Source organism: Hemibagrus wyckioides, linkage group LG18 (genome assembly GCF_019097595.1).
Source record: "Hemibagrus wyckioides isolate EC202008001 linkage group LG18, SWU_Hwy_1.0, whole genome shotgun sequence".
NCBI classification, from domain to species: Eukaryota; Metazoa; Chordata; class Actinopteri; order Siluriformes; family Bagridae; genus Hemibagrus; species Hemibagrus wyckioides.
In genome coordinates this window covers 16971957-16990792 of record NC_080727.1, presented here as the reverse complement: position 1 = coordinate 16990792, position 18836 = coordinate 16971957, and the positions used below count along the sequence as shown (strand labels likewise).

Sequence of the window (18836 nt, the reverse complement as noted above, 5' to 3'; positions counted from 1 at the left end):
ACCCCAAGCTGCGCAGTATATACCTTGTCTTTGTTTGTACCTTTCTTTGCCTTTAGTCTTCAGGATTGCTTTTGTCTGACCTCTAAGACTTGGTCAAGTCCTACTAGTAACATTAGGCTCCCAGTGCCATAGCCCTGAGGTTCACCAAAATACACACTCTCCTTCACCATGATCCATGAACAGGCCTTGGGATATGCACACTCCAATAAAACTCTATCTGTGCCTTCTTCTCAAGGCCTCTTTCTTTGATTCTGTACCATTGATAATGATAAAAACTTTGAATTATAACTTTTTTCTTATTATGTGTGATTCCATTTGAGGAGTTTGAAGTTTGGACAGATGGTGCTGAAATTGTGCTTTTAACGCTACCCATCTACTATATGCAATAAGACTTAACAACATATTTGGATGGTTATTTATGCCCAACACACGCACAGTTCTTTTGCACAGATGTTATTTGTTTGTATGGATGAATTTCTTTTACCACATCTGACAATATTGTCACACTTTATAGTCTTGTCTAGTTTTCACATTTTGCTTGTATTTTTAACTGCTTATAATTCAAGTCAAAGACACTGCATTACTTACAGAGGCACTGTGTTATAATTATTAAACTAACTTTTGTCATTGTAGAACAGATTTTCAGGCTTTAGCCTGATTCTGAGAATCAGTATTTCAGTAACTCAGTCCTTGATGGAATAATTTATCAGTCTGAACAAAAAATGAATGCTGTATAGGCATAATGCTTTATTACACAGCGGGTGAAACCTTATGCTCAATTTCTTGTGACTTCAAATCCTGATTTGTTTATACCTGAAAATCAGTTATCAGTTATATTCCATTATTATTACAGTTATATATGTACATTATTATTAATGCTTTTTATCTTGACTATATAACTCATTTGGTTGCAGAACCTATATACCATTTACTCTTAGCCAAAAGATCCAGTTATGACAGTATGTCAGTTTGATCTTCCTTCAGATTTTATGATGATAGACATTCCTAACAGATCTGTCATACATTTTACCCCAGCAGTGTACAAAATATACCCTATACAGGGAGTTCTGGGTTTTCTTGTCTCGTCACTCATAAACCTGTCTAAGAGAGTGTTTAATATAATCAGCATTTGTTTTAGCCTCTGGAGGTAAGTGAATGGGGGAAATGATGAAGTGAGTTCCAATCTGAATCAAGGCACAGAAAACACAACCCTTTTCTCTGAAAGAGTTTCTAGTCTGCACCTCCAGCCGCTTTTAGTTATTTTAATCTCTATTCACTATTGTGAAAAATGCACAACAATGGCTCTGTGTTCTTCAGGCTGTCAAGAATTCGAGAGCCGATAGTATTGACACAGAAGCTATCTGCTTTTCTTCCAAAGCCTGAAAAATGAAAAACGTGTAGAAGAAGATGAAACTAAAACACTACTTTTAATTTTCTCTTTATTAAAACGACAGGATGTACGATTGGTAGAATGATGCAAGCTACCATAGCTATCACTGCAAGCTACAACAGAAGGTCATTTCATTATGTGGGTTTCCTTCGACAGCGTTTCTTTAAGGTAGCAAGCTAATATTAGCTGGTTAGCATGTGAACATTGGCTGTAGTTTTGGGTTAGCGTGACGCTACAGTGTATTGTGAATCACAGATGCAACCCCCTGTTTTACTGTTCATTCTGCAAGATCACAACAAAGCTGATAATAGCAGGCTAGCCTTCTGAATCTAGCATGTTAGCTGCTTCTGCAGGTCTGCAGAGGGAGTACACGAGCTGTCCTTAAGGCTTTTGGTGACAGTTACTAGTACCTCCCTTGGCTCAAAGGCAGTTAAAAAAGTGCTTTATGTTAGGTTGTATGAGAAGTTTGGATTGAATTTTTGGCAGTGCTCACCTGCCAATTCCCACGCAGCAGCCAGTTCTACTTATCGTTTAATCTCTAAGGGTGAAGCCAACCACTGCTGCTCATGCTGCATCACAGGGCAGCGTAGCAGATGCATATGATTGGTTAGTGCCATTTTGATTGACAGGGGACTAAAAATGACATTATCCCTCCTACCCGGAGAGCATGGCTAATTTTTCTACTTTGGTGTCCAGCCATCCTGGTGATATTTACCATCTCTGCTGTGTAGGAGAGATGAAACAGCCACCTGGCAGTAATCTTCCTGGAAAAACAAAATCTAAACCTCAAAGTAATAAAAAAAAAAAAAGCCAGGGCAGGCACATGAATGACACTTGATGCATGGTTCACAAAATCCGATGCACCTCAAATGAATGTTGGACAGGAGCTGTAATGATCAATGAAAACCATCACACTATGTCTAAAGAATTTACAGAGACGGTCTCCCAGGAACTGTGTACAGCATCTAGCATGTCACTCTCTCATTATGGACATGGATATGTGTGTCCTTTGTTATGGGCATAATTTTAATATGGTAGAAACATCATAGAAATTGACCATAAACCTGTAGGTATGCATGGAAGTGATGGAACTGAGAACATAAACCTCTGTAGATGCAGATGGTAGCTGGTGCATGAGCAGCTGGTCAGTTTTAGTTTTGATTCCCACAGTCCTTTTTATGTTTAGACAAAGCTGAAATTTCACTGGAATAATAACAGAACTAAACTGTTATACACAGGAATAGAACAGTTAAGCTTGCTTCTTTACATCAAACTTTTTTCACTGACCCCAGGTCAATCATATCTGACCATGGTACCCATGGGAATTTTACCTCATAATATTTATATAAGCAGATTTTTTAAATATTTAATACATCTGTGTACTGTTCTATGCAAACAGAACCATGAAAACAAATAATCCCTTAAAGTCCCCTGATTCTGACCGGAATTATACTCTTTACTTTTGTAAGCACATACACAATAAAGCCAAAAGTACACCCCTGACCATTACAGATATATGTGCTGTTGAACATCCCATTTCAGATTTATTCCCCTTTGCTCTTATAATAAGCTCCACTCTTCTGGGAAGGCTTTCCACTTGATGTTGGAGCATGGCTGTGGGGATTTGTGATCACTCAGCTACAAGAGCATTAGTGAGATCAGACACTGATGTTGATCGGACACCGGTGAGGAGGCCTGGGGTGCAGCCAGTGTTCCAGTTCATCCCAAAGGTGTTCAGCTGGGTTGAGGTCTGTGCAGGACACTCCAGTTTACTCCTTAACCTTCTTTAGAGCTGCTTTTATGCATAGGGGCATTGACCAGATATTATGTTTGTTATTGTGGAGTTTATGATGAAACTGATCTGATACTAATACTAAAGTGATTATATTTTCTTCTAGCCACTTAGTTTTAGAAAAAATGCGATTGTCATTTTGAAAATGAAATTCTTTCTACTACTCACTACTGACTTCTGCAACAAACAAACAAACAAAAAAGAAAATATTTACTATTCAGTATATGTACACTATCAGAGTTGTATACTTCAGCAAATAGTAACTACAATTTATCTATTTCATGAATTACCATTAGGTGCTTTTCTTTACCTATTTATACTTATTCAGGCTTAATAAATTCAAGGAGCCACTTATTTAGTCTGTGAGGGAGGCCGTTTTATCTCAGGTTAATAGCTAATGATACAGAATTAGTTTGAATGTGTCATTATGAACAATAAAACATAAGAACATATGAAGCTTACCTAATACAGCTCAGAGAAAGCGACACTTTAACAGTAAAATAAACTTGATCCCAAGCTGAAGCCCGTGAAAAACCTTTGTAGTGAGTACATTATTACTTCCATTGCTTGGTTCCTTATAACTGGGAACACTGAATCCCTTTAAGAAACTTCAGGTTTAATCCTAGATCTCGAAAGGAAATCTCATCACTGTGCTCACCCGAAACACAACCGCTGCACTGGATTAGTGTCACGGTTGACCGAGCAGGTAGAAGACCTATGGGGATCCAATTAAGCTTTGTGGATTGGACTTACTAAAAATGCAATATGTTGTGGAATTGGTGAGGATGGAAATAGCATATTTCCAATTTTAAGACTGTACCCTTAAAGTTAAAACTCTTAAGGTTTTTGAACAAGCGTGCTGTTCTCAGGAACAGATTAACGTCCCTGAAAGGATGCTACTGTCTTTTATGGGCTGGGACTTCAGGCTTGATGCTCAGTTTTAAATGAGGTTTTAAAACTTAAACAAGAACCACCTCAAATACAAAGGCTTTCAAAATTAGCTAACATAATGATGTGTGTTGCTGTGTCAACAGTTCCTGGATCGGGCTTTAAATAAGTAAGAGACGTTATTTGCTATTAAGACAAACTGGTGTTCAATTATTTAATCTCTACCATGCTGGCGCTTCTCCTGAGGCCATGTGTATTTATCAGGTTTTAATTAAGCAGGTGCACACTGGATTTCCTTATTTCACCAGACTCACTGCGTGCTCTCACTTTCTGTCACAGGAAATGGTTTTGAGTTCATTAATGCGATCAGCTACGCTAACTTTAGACAAGATTATAGTTAACCTTGGCTAATTATTTGTATTAGGGAGGCTACCGAAAAACTTGGTCCAAAAATGCTTAAACACAGAACTTTCTGTTTTAACGAGATAAAAGGAGAAGAGATACACTATATTGCCAAAGGTTTTGGGACACCTTCCAAATCATTGAATTCAGGAGTTGTTTTTCAGGGGTTGGGCTTGGTCCCTTAGTTCCAGTGAAAGGAACTTCAGCATACCAAGACATTTTGGACAATTTCATGCTCCCAACTTTGTGGGAACTGTTTGGGGATGGTCCCTTCCTGTTCCAACATGACTCCACACCAGTTCACAAAGCAAGGTCCATAAAGACATGGATAAGGGAGTTTGATGTGGAGGAACTTGACTGGCCTGCACAGAGTCCTGACCTCAACCTGATAGAACACCTTTGGGATGAATTAGAGCGGAGACTGTGAGCCAGGCCTTCTCGTCTAACATCAGTACCTGACCTCACAAATGCACTTCTAGAGGAATGGTCACAAATTCCCATAAACACACTCCTTAACCTTGTGGAAAGCCTTCCCAGAAGAGTTGAAGCTGTTATAGATGCAAAGGGCAGGGCAACTCCATATTAAATTCATGTGCATGTAAAGGCAGGCATCCCAAAACTTTTGGCAATATAGTGTAGATTAGAAATTTTTGAGCTAAAAACAATTAATGCAAAAAAGTGTAAAATGTAATGCTACAAATAATGTTAATGGTGCTGATAATTGAAAAATACAACTAAATGCCTTGGGGTGTTTTTTTTTTTTCAAAAAAAAAAAGTGTGTTTTTGCACTCATTAGTGATTTGATGCGTTTAAACACTTTGAGCTGCAGATCAGTGGTGAAATTATCTGCCATGTCGACATTCTATAATCGATCTGTAAACGGTTTAAACTGAAAGTGTACTCAGACATTTTAGAATCAGACTTTTTCAGTTGTTGCTCCTGCTGGTGAGCAGCAGAAGTTCTCGTTTTTCAGCAAAAGATTGTGAGCAGGCAAAAATCACTAGAGCACAAACCTACCTTTCTCACTCAGGTTTGCTTCCTTCATGCAAAGTTGTTATAAATTGCTCAAGATGCGTTCTTTGAGCTATAACTACAGATGGTTATTGTAAATGAATAATGCAGGAAACTAGTGTTAAATGTAGGAGTAAAATTTCCTTTCTGCCTGGCCTGCATTATTTGCTGTTCCCTGGAGTTATATTATGGTCAAATTATAATTCAATGCAGCACATACAGGGAGCAGAGGTCTTTAATACAGGCTGAATAGAAATACTCACATTAATGTTTTACTTTCAGTTTATTATAGTGTGCTTGGCAGGGACAAAACTGTTTTTTATGGCAGCACACTGAGATGTTCCTCCCTTGAGAAAGTGTGGCTCCAGCTCTGCAGTAATACATGAATTTAGGGATTAGAATGATAATTGCTGGTTTGCTGAATTATCAGTCTTAACAAATCTATGATTTTTGCCCCATTTATGATTGTCTGTCTTCATCAAAATTGATGCATGAACAGCAAATGCTTTCAGATGGTGTCTCTGGAGCCAACCCGGGTGCCAGTTTGTCCATGTGGAACAGCAAGCTTTTCGCACGGCTGCTGAGAGCATGTGTTCTGCAAATGCTAATGTGTTGCTTTCTGCATGCCAGGCGGTTGTCAACAATGCAGCCACCAATAAATCATAAAATGGCTTCTATCACTCCACCGGTTTGCTCATTCTCGGCATCGTCTCTTCCCTCTGCAGGCTTTTCTGGATTCAGCGTGACATGGCTAGTGCTCCTAACAAGCTTGTTCTTGTGTCGGTCATATGGCTGTTCCTAATGCTCCTCGAACCCAGCCTTCAGAATGGGTAAGATGATTGCCTACAACTTTCCCTAAACTCATTGAACTCCATATCTCCAGCTCCATGCATATTTTACAAGTGATTCCCTAATTAAAATGGTTCTGTTACAGCAGTAGGGCTTTGACAATCTGTAAAATGTCATTTGAGCCAGCTGCAGCTGGGTTTAAATTGCTTGGCAAAACCAAGATGGATTATTTATTTAGTTAGTTCGTTATTTTTTTAGTGAAAGTGCAGTAGTTTGTAACATAACTTCACAGCAAGAAATGACAGGGATTTTCACGTTGGTTTGGTTATATGTGTCAATCACTTCACTGAGCCACTCTTTTTATGTTGTACACTGTTTTATGATAGAGGAGTTTGGAAGATCTAGAACGTTAGAGCTCATGTTGCATATGAATCCTTTCCTAGCACTCTCACACAATAACCCTGCTTTTTCACTAGCTAACCAACAACACAGCAGACAACTGTTCATTTTATATATACATGCACAACACGGAAACACAATTTCAGAAAGTTCTTATACATGACATGTATAGAGATGTTATGAAAAAAAATAAGTTAAACTTGAAAAGAAGTAGCCGATGGTGTCCCTGAGAGTGTTTGTAAGCTAGTACAGTTAGCTTGTGCTGCTGTTTGCTTGTAGCTAAGGTAAAGAGCTTATGCGAATGTAAATCAATCAATTTTCTTACTTATCTGTCTGTCATTGAATATGTCTTTGGTGAGTTATAAGAGGATATACAGATATTTAGGTATATGATGGTGACAGTGAGTATAGGTAGCTAGCAAAGTTTGTGTATCTGCTAACACAGCACATAGGAAGCCTGGGTGTACCAAACATCCCATTTTCACACTTTCTTCACAGGCAAATATGTGAATTCATTTTAAATGCATCTTAAACAAATCTAAATCATATACAGTAGTAAATTAGGTGCTGTAAGTTATAATTTGTCGCTTGCTTCATCCTACACAAAAACTGGTTTCAGGCATCTTAGAAAGAAACCAAAATATGGCAGTTTGAAAATCTTTTCTGCCCTTCACAGGATGTGGTGTGAGTAACTGCTGCAGGTCTCTTTATCTCAGATCTCTTATGGCTTCTTTACATACGGTATCTTCCATAAATATGCATTTATTTGAATCTGCGTATTAGACTGTGAGATAGAATGGCAGAAAGAAGAAGAGAAAAAAGAATGACACAAACATTAGGACCCCTTCTCTTTAGTGATCTACACAGGTAATATTTATGAGGTGGTTGAACCATGTTAACATGTCAGCAGGGAGAGGACACGACATCGTGAATTTTATTCAGTGTCACATAACAGAACGATTCTCCTCACACAGTTCTCATCTCATTTTCAAAGGAGCTTTGTCTAAAAAAAAATGCTGCAAATGGTGCAGTGTTCTATTGTCACTGTGGTAACTGTGATAATGAGAGACTTAAGGCAGAATAATCTTTTATTTGTCACATATACAACATAGTCAAAAATATTTTTGCGGGTCAGAGTGCAGGATAAGCCATGGTACAGCTTGCCTGGAGCAGAGAGGGTTGAGGGCCGTGATCAAGGCCCTAACAGTGGCTGTGTGGCGTTGCTGGGGCTTAAACTCCTTATCAGTAACACAGAGCCTTAACCGTTGAGCCTTAACTGCCCTGATTTCTTTCCTGAAGTTGAAAACAAGAAAAGTTTCATTATTGGATTAATCTGGGTAAACATGTTGTGTTTTTCCTTTTGTAAGCGGTTCACTTAAAAACATGGGCTCATTATTCCCTTGCAAATAATTAAAACAAAAACAGCCAAAACAAAAGAACATCCAAGATGATTAAAAAAAGTGCTGTTGAACTTAGTGTTAGTCCTTATGAAATATATTTTTTATATCTTTTAAGTACAGGAACAAAATATTCCTTATTAAGCTGACCCATTTCTACTAAACTGAAGGTGTTCCAATTTAAAAGAATATATCAGAGCGAAAAACCCCAGAGAAAAACCGTCCATCGAGCCAACCATGGCCTGGAGTCTCGGAGCAAAACCGGCCATGTTCTCTTGGTGTATGGCAACAACATGTTGGTAGTTGTAGTATATCAGGGGAGAGCTGTCTGGAGGGTGAGCAAATTAAGGAGAAAATGGATAAAAAATAATAAATAAAATTCCTCCTGATCCTTGCACTGCTCAGCGCCTTTTAAGGTAAGTTTAATTTCATGCACGAGTATAGACCAATATTTTAAACGATTTTCCCTTAATGCAGTTATGTGCACACATCCTGAAAATGGGGGTAGCAAATGTGGAGAATTTGCTACAAGGCAGCTGGCATTAATGTTACTCCTTTTTTGTTTGTGAAGGGAGAAAAACACATTCCACCATGGCTTGGAGGAGATTAGACTTAATCAGCCTTATTTGGATGGCATTGTGTTTCTCTCTGTGAATGTGTGTTCCTTAGATTAATAAGCATAATAAAGTTTGAGTGCTAGCCCACTTCAGTGTCCTTCCTCAACTCTCCACTCACACCTCATCTCCATCACGGCCAGCTGACATTTCAAAGATGCTGATAGAGATGAGATAATAACAACCTTCACCACAAATCCCTTCACCCCTTGCACCGTGTGCTTGGCATTCCATGCTTCAAAGGTACTGGCATTAAAGCCTCGGGAGCCGTGTTCCTCTGTGAGTACATCGTCCGAACGTGTCTAAATGACTACTGACACTTCCTCATTGATTGCGGAGCCATGGAATTAATGTTTTCTGGAGGCAGAAAAAACAACACAGTTGGCTCACTGTGCATGCTAACAAGGTGACCTCAATCACTATGAAGGCAAAGAAGGCTGACTCGTGCACGCCGACCCTGCCAAGAACCTCGACGCCAGCACAAAGTATCATCAGACTTCACTTGTGTTGCTTTCTTCTTAATCTTGTGCTTTATTAAGGTACCCTTTATGTAGAGTGGATATTTAAGTTCTGTCGAAGAAAAGTAAGAGCACGAGCAGAAAAGTTTCTCAAACATCCCACAAACATCTACAAGAGCTGCCTGTTTTTCTACGTCCACTAATATCTTCATCTCTACAATGCAGGCAGGAGGCTTTGCTAATGGATAAAGTTGTCCCGAGACAAATCCCTTGTATTAGTCATTACAATCTCTCAGGGGACACTTGCTTGCCAATATCACAGCTTGATTAAACAATTCGTCTCCACAATCCATCTTTTACATATGAATGCACCTGCTTACCAGTGCCTGATACCTCTCTCTCCCACACACACACACTCATTATCTCCACCCTTTAAAGCACAATCTCAGGTTAATAAGCATGGACAGCTTGAGCCGCTTTCGTTGTCTGTTTTGTTTGGGATCAGTCTCAGCACCCCTGGATAAAGTGACAAAAAATCAATGGTGACGAAGGGGAGAGTGCCCCTCCACTCCTGCCATCCTGTCATATAGATTGCTCATTGACTTCTCTCCTTTACTACCCCTCCACTACTACTCCTAATCCCAGACATCAGTGGCACGGTGACCTAGGCAACAAATAGCAGTCTCTTGACAGTTAGCACAATGCTGTCATGGTTTATGGGTTACAGGGTTGTATGTAGTAAGGTGAGTACGGTGACAGGCAAAAGCAATGCATAGGTATTATAAATATAATGAGCCAAGCCTACAACAGGCTTGTTTAATATTGATTTAAGGAGAGAGGTGGAAGGGAGTGTGTAATAATGTAATGAGCTGTGTAGCTGGGAACTGCTTACTGCTTACTCCGGATGGTGGATTTACAGGTGGAAATGTACTGCAGGTTCACCGTATCTACAGAATAAACAAACAAATATAGAAAGAAATGGGTGCATTCTCCCCAAAACTAGTTGGAATACACAAAGTCACACTTTACAATTCATAAAGGCTGGCAGGTATGGTCATATAATATGATGAGATAAACATCACTAGATATCATGACAATGTAAAATTGTGTGAGATGATTAAATCTTACATCACACAAGCCTAGCCAACATGCATTAGTTGAACATGCATGCCACCCACCTCACTGCTTTCCTCGCACTGAGATTCTTTATCTCTGTGGCAGTGAAAATGCAGGGACTTCAATACATCATTTCCATCTCTATCATGATTATGTTGTGATATATGACCCCTCTGCAGAGATTACCCTGTTAATCACCTCATATTTTTTGTGACAGAACCCACAGCAGCACTATCCTTACTAGCTGAGTAATAGCACTGTCGACTTCAGACCCCCTAATTCGCTAATAGTTCCAGTGGGCCGCTAGGGGAGCGGGGTCTGATTATGCTCTCCCCTGACTCTACAGGGGGCACACTGCAGGCCAAATACTGAGAACTCAATATGAAAAACTCATATGGCCATGCAATTTCTGAGCCCTTCCATTAAACAAGAATGAGTCAGACTCCAGATCCCCCTCCCACCATACCAGAAAATCAAAAATGGGATGGAAATATTCTTCATTATCTAATTCTATCAACGACTTAGGCTATATTTATCATGCAAATGACCCTTTTTAATTTCAATGCATTATTAAAATAGTGTGTTTCATTCATTGTACATATTCTCCTAAGCTCTCTCAGAGCTGTGTAAATGTTCAGTGGAGCCAAGGAGGACCTGTCAAGATTGGAATTTCAGCTTTGGATGTTTTAATCCTCCCTACTGATTTGCCTCTTAATTGCACCAAGGGAAAATCACAAGTTTTTAGAACAGTCACTCTGTTTAAAGTACATTTTAATTCTAGTCGCTTTTTGCTTCTCCAATCAACTCTGACAAGATTTTTTTCTTCTTTTTATACTGCATACTGTCAGTATGCTTTGAAAAGAAGGTTGCATAATATGCAGCCCTTTCTGCTGTTGCATCTCAGGACAGATCAATAGTCTGTTCTCTGTTCTTCAGATCAAATATTATAGTATTAGTTAGAAATGCAGTCATAAAGCTACTGTGATAAATAAAACATCTAAAAAACTCATTAGTTTAAAAGACAAATTCAGTGTGCTGTCATTTCAGAAAATCTAATTTCAGAAGACTTTGTAGTGAGCAGCAAGATGCATTATGTTTACAGAATGGATGTTTCCACTGGATGGTTTTTGTTTTTTGCACCATTCTGTGTGAACTCTTGAGGCTAGACCACTTCCAAAATACTCAGAACAGCCCGTTTGTCACCAACAGCCATGCCACGGTCAATACAAATTTATAATATGCAACACAAATAAAAGAGGTCTGTGAAAAGTAAGGAAAAATACACAACACAACTCAGTGTTGTTCGAAAATAACATGATGCATAAAGCACAGCAGAGTGCTGCTTCCCCCCCCGAAGCAGGTTCTGAACACTCGATTCTGGGTTTTCTTCTTTGTATGCTGACAGTAGGTCAGCATGCTCTCAGAATTTGTCTCCTTACAAATGCTGCTTATTCTACCAACTAGATTTGAAATAAAGGTCTGTAGAACAGGTGGTCTAGGAACAGGACAGGTCTAGAACAAAATATTGTATAGGGTATAATTATATACATAATATTAACATAACATACATAACAAACATAAATTAATATCATGGAATTCTGTGTAGGGCAGCACGGTGGCTTAGTGGTTAACACTGTTACGTCACAGCAAGAAGCATGTTCCTCCTGTGCCTGCGTGGGGGTACTCCGGTTTCCTCCCACGGTCCAAAACCTTGTTAGGTGGATTGGTCATTCCAAATTGCCCATAGGAGTGAGTGTATGTGTGTGGTTGTCTGTCTATATGTGGCCCTGCGATGGACTGGCGACCTGTCCGGGATGTACCCCTGACTTTCGCCCAATGTGTGCTGGGATAGGCTCCAGCAGATCCCCGTGAACCTAATTAGGAATAAATCAGGTATAGACAATGGATGGATGGATGAAATTCTGTGTAGAATATGATTATAAAAAACTGCGGTGTCACCTCCTTTGCCAATTTATTGAGGTTGGAGAACCTATATCTGGGAGGTCTTCTAATATCCCTAATAGTCCCTACTTCAGATCAAAGGTGCCAGCTGTACATTCAGTTGATCTGTTTGGTTAGTTTAGCTCTGATTAACTAGGCCTCTTCTACGGCTAAACATTTATTGGAGCACCACTTGAACATCCCATAGTTACCATAGCCTGCTCTAAGCTGCATTAGGCTTAGGGGCCAGAGCATATTGTGGCAGAAATACATACCAAAACACCAAGGGTTTTAAAATCACTAACAAAATTAAGTTAGTTAGCAGGCTGGGAAACTAGCTAGCATTTATCAATAGTAGACATGAGTGAGATTTCAGTATTTGTGCCTTGATTTATATTATCATATTCCTAGCGATTAATTTTAATACTTGCCAGACCTATTATTCGCAAGTCGCAGGCCTGATTGAGCCAGAAACTACTGGCTACTGGATACTCATTGTTTGTGTCTGTGCATAATTTCAGAAGGATTTCTCATGGTGTGCTCCAGAGTACTCTGAGTTTATACAGTCTTGCTTTCTGAGTTGCAGAATGGTGATGAAGAAGAAAACACACTGTGTTATCAGTCGAGCCAGGATGGCACTGACTGAGCAGGTGCAGGCTTAGTTATCTGTCCACTAAAAAAGAAACAAGAACAAAACACTCTCAGGTTGAATGCCACACTGAATAGGCTTACACAAATTGTAGTAACTACTGTATGAACCTATATCCGTATTAAAAAGCACAAAAAAAAACAAGGCAGCCTACCTATCATGTAATTCTGTAACAACTTCAGAATTGTTTCTCTTAAATAACAAGGAAAAAACACTGATTTATCAATTCCTTTGTCTGTCATCAGTCGCTATCTTTCTCTGAAAACTTCTCACAGACTTTCTGCCGGTTTTGAATGACAGCAAAACCATGTGATTATCTAGGGTTCATAGAACCTCAGTTCCATGCATAACTACCATTTTGCACAGTAAATGCCAAATGTTTGCGGTGCTTGTTGAACATCTTATTCCAGATTTAGTCTTTCCTTGTTATAGTAAGCTCCACTCTTATGGGAAGGCTTTCCAGTAGATGCTGGAGCATGGCTGTGGGGATTTGTGTTCATTCAGCCACAGGAGCATTATTGAGATCAGACACTGACGTTGGGCGATAAGGCCTGTGGTGCAGTTCATCCCAAATCTGTGCAAAAATGCACTGAGAGCATTACAGAAAACAAATGTCTAGTGATGAGAACGGCTGCAAGCTTGAACGATTTCTGTATGATCAAATGCCAAGGAAAATGACAAGTAAATCAAGAAACTGATTCCTATCATTTTGCAAATCTCCATTTACAAATGTGGCATATGGAATTGTGCAATCAAGTCACGGTTCATAAGGAATCCTTGTATGAAAGCATACCTATGATTATGAGCCCCGCCCCCAAGCGAGCCCGGAATCGGTCGTGGGTGTGGACTCGAACATTTACACCAGTTTTATGTTAATCTTATAATGAGATAAATTTGATAAATGTACCTATTTAAGATGTTTGTGCAGTGTATGATAAAACAGAGATGAGCTCATTGAATTAGAAAATAAGTTTATCTGCTGTAACCTTTTAGAAGCACGAGATTCAGAGCTCAGTCAGTGTGCAAGCAGCAGTGCTATAGCTGTACACACGTCCTGCATAATAATTATGAAGCTGAATGCAGTGAATATCATACAAAGACAGAGCAACCTTTAATGTTTTAAGGATCAAAAACAAACCTCGTGTTTTTTATGTATTGATGTATTGAGCATCCAGCCATAAAATAATTACCTTCATAGCCTTCTGGTCTCAGAAAATGAAGTCTCCAGTAGGATATATCTAAATTAACTTCATTCTGCTGTGTTTGGGCTTGATTTTTTTTTTTTTTTTTTTTTTTAGATTAGAAAGGTTGCAAAAATCATTTCATGTTTGCTGATGCAATGCCTTGGGGCAAATATCTCAGTAGGGGATGCTAAAGTAAAGCAGCAGATACTCTGTAAAACAATATAAAAAAAAATAGTTCATTGGAGCTTAACAAGGTTGTTCTTTCAATGATTATCTCATATTGTGCCCTAAATATTGAGAAGTCGATACCAATTTACAACCCCGAACTGAGTGCTCTCTCTCATCCACCCTTTCTGAGAGTGTGAAATATAGTGAATTTCAAAAAAGGGCGTCTTAAAAATCATGGTTTAATAGTGTCTAGTCTTCATGACCTACTTATTTTAACACTTAATCTGCATTATTTATTTGTTCCCCTAACTTTTTTTTTCTGGTAACATACTGCACATTATGGTATGCAGCTGGTATCCAGCCCCAGATTGAGCCCGTGCGGATAGTTTCATATCACAGGCATTATCAGATCCAGATTGCTATAGCAGCATTGGAAGTGACTGTAACTTTGTGAGCTAAATCCCTCGGCATGTCGCAGCAGTTGTGTACTCAGCAGATCAGAGCAGAGCTACAACACTGATCAGCCTGATAGAGCTGCGCTTAACACCAATATACAGGAGTTAAAGACTGGTGTGGGATTTTAGATCACTACAATCGCAAAGCTGCAGAGATGTGGACTTGGCTCCTGGTTTGCATTTTAATTGCAAATATGATAAAACTAAGCACTGAATTTGAGATGGCACTACGCATACAGTTCGTTGTATGACAATGAGAGACTACATTTCCTTCGCCTTGCCCTTTTCAACGTTGAGGGAAGAGTCCAATGTCCAAATGCTTTCTTTGTAGCACAGTGGACTGTGGTGGCTACCTGGCGAAGTACTAGCTATGAGCAGATGAAATTCAGATGAAATTCTCTTGAGAGATGAGGTGGTACTGGAGTTCGGTGACCGCTTGCTCTGTGAACTGAGAACTATTGGAAGGTTGGGACTTAAAATGACAGCGTCTCTGAGCATGATTGGGCCCTTAATCAACGTCCTTAACCCTCAACTGCTCAGTTTTATCTGGTCTCATTTCAGCCAAACATAAAATATGAATGTAGTTTAGCTAACTCTACTCTTGTGCTCATCTTCAGAGAGATGGTGCTGAAGAGGTTAAAGAGGTTTTAGACTAATTTCACATAGATGTCAAGTCTGCCAGGGAAAATTTAACATTGCTTCTGGTGGGACAGATACTGAAAGAATGCTTGAAATAGAAGCTGTTCTTTACAGAATGTCAACATTTCCAAAAAGGATGTATTTTTATTTGTAACTGATATTGTTGTGAATGTAATTTATATTTGTTTTGTTCTCCATCTTTATCAGTGGTCAGATAATAATTCTGTTTTGCATGTTTTCTGACTGTTTTCTATCCCCAGGCCACTTATGCAAATGCATTTCAATATTCAAGATTTAATTGGAGCGCAATTAGACTTCAGCAGATTGTTTTCTGCTGAGGTTCACTCTTTGGGAAGATTACGGTTATATATGTATGAAATGAAACTGGGTGGTTTTGAGTCATTGTTCTGTCTTCAGAATACATTTTTTTGTCCCTATAAGTCATTGACATAGAGATTAGGAATAATAGATGGATGTGAAGGGCACAGGATGAGAAAGAAGATGATGAGGGGAAAAGGCTGGAATGCTAGAGAGAGAAATTCACAGAGTGCTTCCTTCAAGGATATCACTGAAGAGACTGTGAGAGAAGACGTTGAGAGGGTTTGAGGTGGGGAGGGGGGAGAAAGTCAATTTTTTATTTGCAGTGGTGATGTGGTGGTAATGAAGAGGAATGAAACAGCTGCCGCTACGGCCCGCCGTCCTTTAGTGCCTCAGCCACGGAATGAAGCAAAAACCCAATGCCTTGACACACCTCACATGAAACCAGATGGGGACACATATGTCTCATGTCTGGCAGTGCACAGCTTTTTTATGTTCACTGCAGTATTTCAGAATTGACTGGGTCCCCACAGGGATCCCAATCCACTCTTTAGGTGGCCTAAATATCGATTATGGTGGTTTGCTCTTTTTTCTTTTTTTGGTGATATATTGTAGACTGCTGTGACATAAAGTATTTAATTTCTCACTAAGAGGCCCTGGCAGATCTAACTTCTTCATCAGGTTTAATGAACAAAGGCACAACTCTTTAAGGTTGAAACCGTGAATCTAAATGCAAGCCAATCCTGGTTAGTCATATACATCATGTACATTCAATCACACACATTCACACCTAGGGCCAATTTAGCAAAACCAATCGGGGACACTGAGAGGACAACAAATATGGGATATTTTAAATAAAACAATTTTAAGCATAAACTTGACTGATTTGTGGTACAATATGATAAGATCTGTTGAGGAAGCTAGTCAAGAATTTGTCATACCTTATTGGTTGTAATGATGTCGTCGTGATGATTCAGTGGCAGCACAGAATCAGGTCTTTCTTACTTGTCCTCTTACTTGTCCTTGTGGTTCACCATGGTCCTTATGGAAATGTTTCTGTAGACTATAAATGTTTCACTGTTCTCAGTGGTGGTATTACATAAACGTAGTAGAAATCCTGCTAATAAACACCCTATTTTGTTAGCAGTGCTGCGTAATTCAAAAGACAAGAACCACCAAAAAATGCACCAAGCTTTAATTAACTCAAATATGATAATGGAAATGTCAGTTCACAGAGGGACATGCCATGGCGTCTGTCTTCACAGTCAAACTGACAGTAGCTCCTATTGTCCCACTTGTTGTGGTTTCCTTGGCTCTGGGCACATTATCTCCCCCACACACAAGTGTAAGAAGTCATATTGCGCGTGTCCTTGTCAGGGGAGAGGCGTACATGTTTGACTATTTATTAAAATCACTAGGCGTTTTTGCTGAGAGACAGCATTGATTGGCCACTGCCTAGTGAACCAGAGGAAATGAAGGGTTTCAAATGATCTTATGCTCCCTCTTATGCTGGATGTGTTGCAAAACAACAAATTGCCAGCTAATTAAGTGTGTATCAACTTGCCTGGCCTCGACTCAATACTCCTCCTCATTGTCGTAAAGACAATTTTCATTATGTATTAATTGCCCCTTGCTCGGGAACAAGACCCAATAACAGTGACATGTGAGGGAGATTAACTTTTTGAGTAACATTACCTTATAAAATGTATGAGGTCATCTCAAGAAATCTCAGTCTCAGCAGCTGCATGTCACTCAGCAGACCTGGGTTGTGTATGCATTTACTGGTACACATACCCCTTGGCAAAGTCAGCATGCAGTAATGTAAATTAAAATAAACAAAAGTGCAGCTTTTCAACTGAAGGACCCACACCTGGAGCTGTCTCTACCTTACTTAAAGGCCTCAGGGGCTGCGTTCTGCACAATGAGGTCAGTGAGACTGGACAGAAGAGAGAACACAGGAAAACTGAAAGTTTCGGAGAAACCCCGTGGAGGTCGAAAATAATAGACGTTAATATGGACCACACAGTGGTTCAGATCACTTAAATTTTCTGCATTTTGTAAAGTATCGCGTAGTGTACATAAATGATGACAAATGATGTTTTGATTGGTTAGCATCTCTTTCGGGTATTCCTGCCTGTGAGGTGATAACTGCTTCACGATTTTCTCCTCCAAAGCAAGGTGGTATGGATGTAAATCGACATGTGACTGGAGGTTTCAGTATTAATTCACGATAAGATCACAGTGTATAATCACTGTGAATGACCAGCCAAAAAAAATGAGCCATGGGCTTGTAATGATCCAGTTCTACCTGCATTCAGCATTGAAAAAATGTTCACATGACTCCAGCTTGCACATTTTCCCTACTAATTGTTCAGCTGATTTAAGGCCCTCTGTCTGTCAGTCTCGCATGCTGCAGTGGATAACCCACCAAAGCCTGATGTGTATTCCCCTTAAATACTGACAGGTACTTAGCTCTGGATGAGAGGAGGACCTTTGGACTACAGAGCCTCTGAGATCTACCTCCATTTGTGGAGACCTGTCCACCTCCATTTGAAAAAGCAGGAGCAGAAAAGCCTAATCTGGAGCACCTCTGGCTTATGTTTCCTTGGAGTCAGCCTGGGCCTTGACCCAGAATGAGGGATGATGGTGATTGTGTACTCTGGCCTTGTTAATACTGATATGTGGAGTTCAGTCATCTGGATTGCGTTTACCAGAGTTCTACTGGTGGCACTGTACCCACTCTGCTGTGCCTGGCCAGAGTCGGGTGATGAATTGCATTATGCAGTTTTCTATTGTCTCTGTGCTTTTGTCCCTTCAGTGTTCCGACACTACAATATCCAGTATTTATTACACACAAATCTGTGGCTTGGACTTCATATTAAAGGACATTCCAAATGAGAGAGATATGACAACAGACTTGGGATTTTCAAGATTGTAAAGAAAATTTTCTAATTGTACCTTCCTTTCAGATGTCAATAACAGGGGGTTTTCTAAGTAATTTAATAGCAAAACTTCAATAAAGAGTTATTGTGTCATTGGTGTAAGAAGTACATGTTTACAACAGTACATGTTGTAGAGAGAGAAAGCTCATTAGTATTTTAGAATTCTTGCATATTTATGAGTGCGTTGTCAGATTCTTCTACACTAATTGTGCAGGGTCAGTACTGAAAAAGCCCTTGATTTGATTTGAGGATGCTCATTATGTCGTCAACTCTGCCATTCACAT

The 18836-nt window shown here is 39.5% G+C and overlaps 1 protein-coding gene across 2 annotated transcripts in view; it reads left to right on the top strand.

Annotated features, from left to right (window-relative positions):
* Positions 1-18836, top strand: part of LOC131369540 (gamma-aminobutyric acid receptor subunit alpha-3-like) — a 90162-nt gene that overhangs the window by 12157 nt on the left and 59169 nt on the right. For both annotated transcript variants that reach the window (XM_058416299.1, XM_058416300.1), the window contains one exon: positions 6209-6313. In XM_058416299.1, the coding sequence (XP_058272282.1) occupies positions 6231-6313 (83 nt within the window). In that variant the 5' untranslated portion in view covers positions 6209-6230. Of the gene's footprint in view, positions 1-6208; positions 6314-18836 lie in introns of those variants that run through there.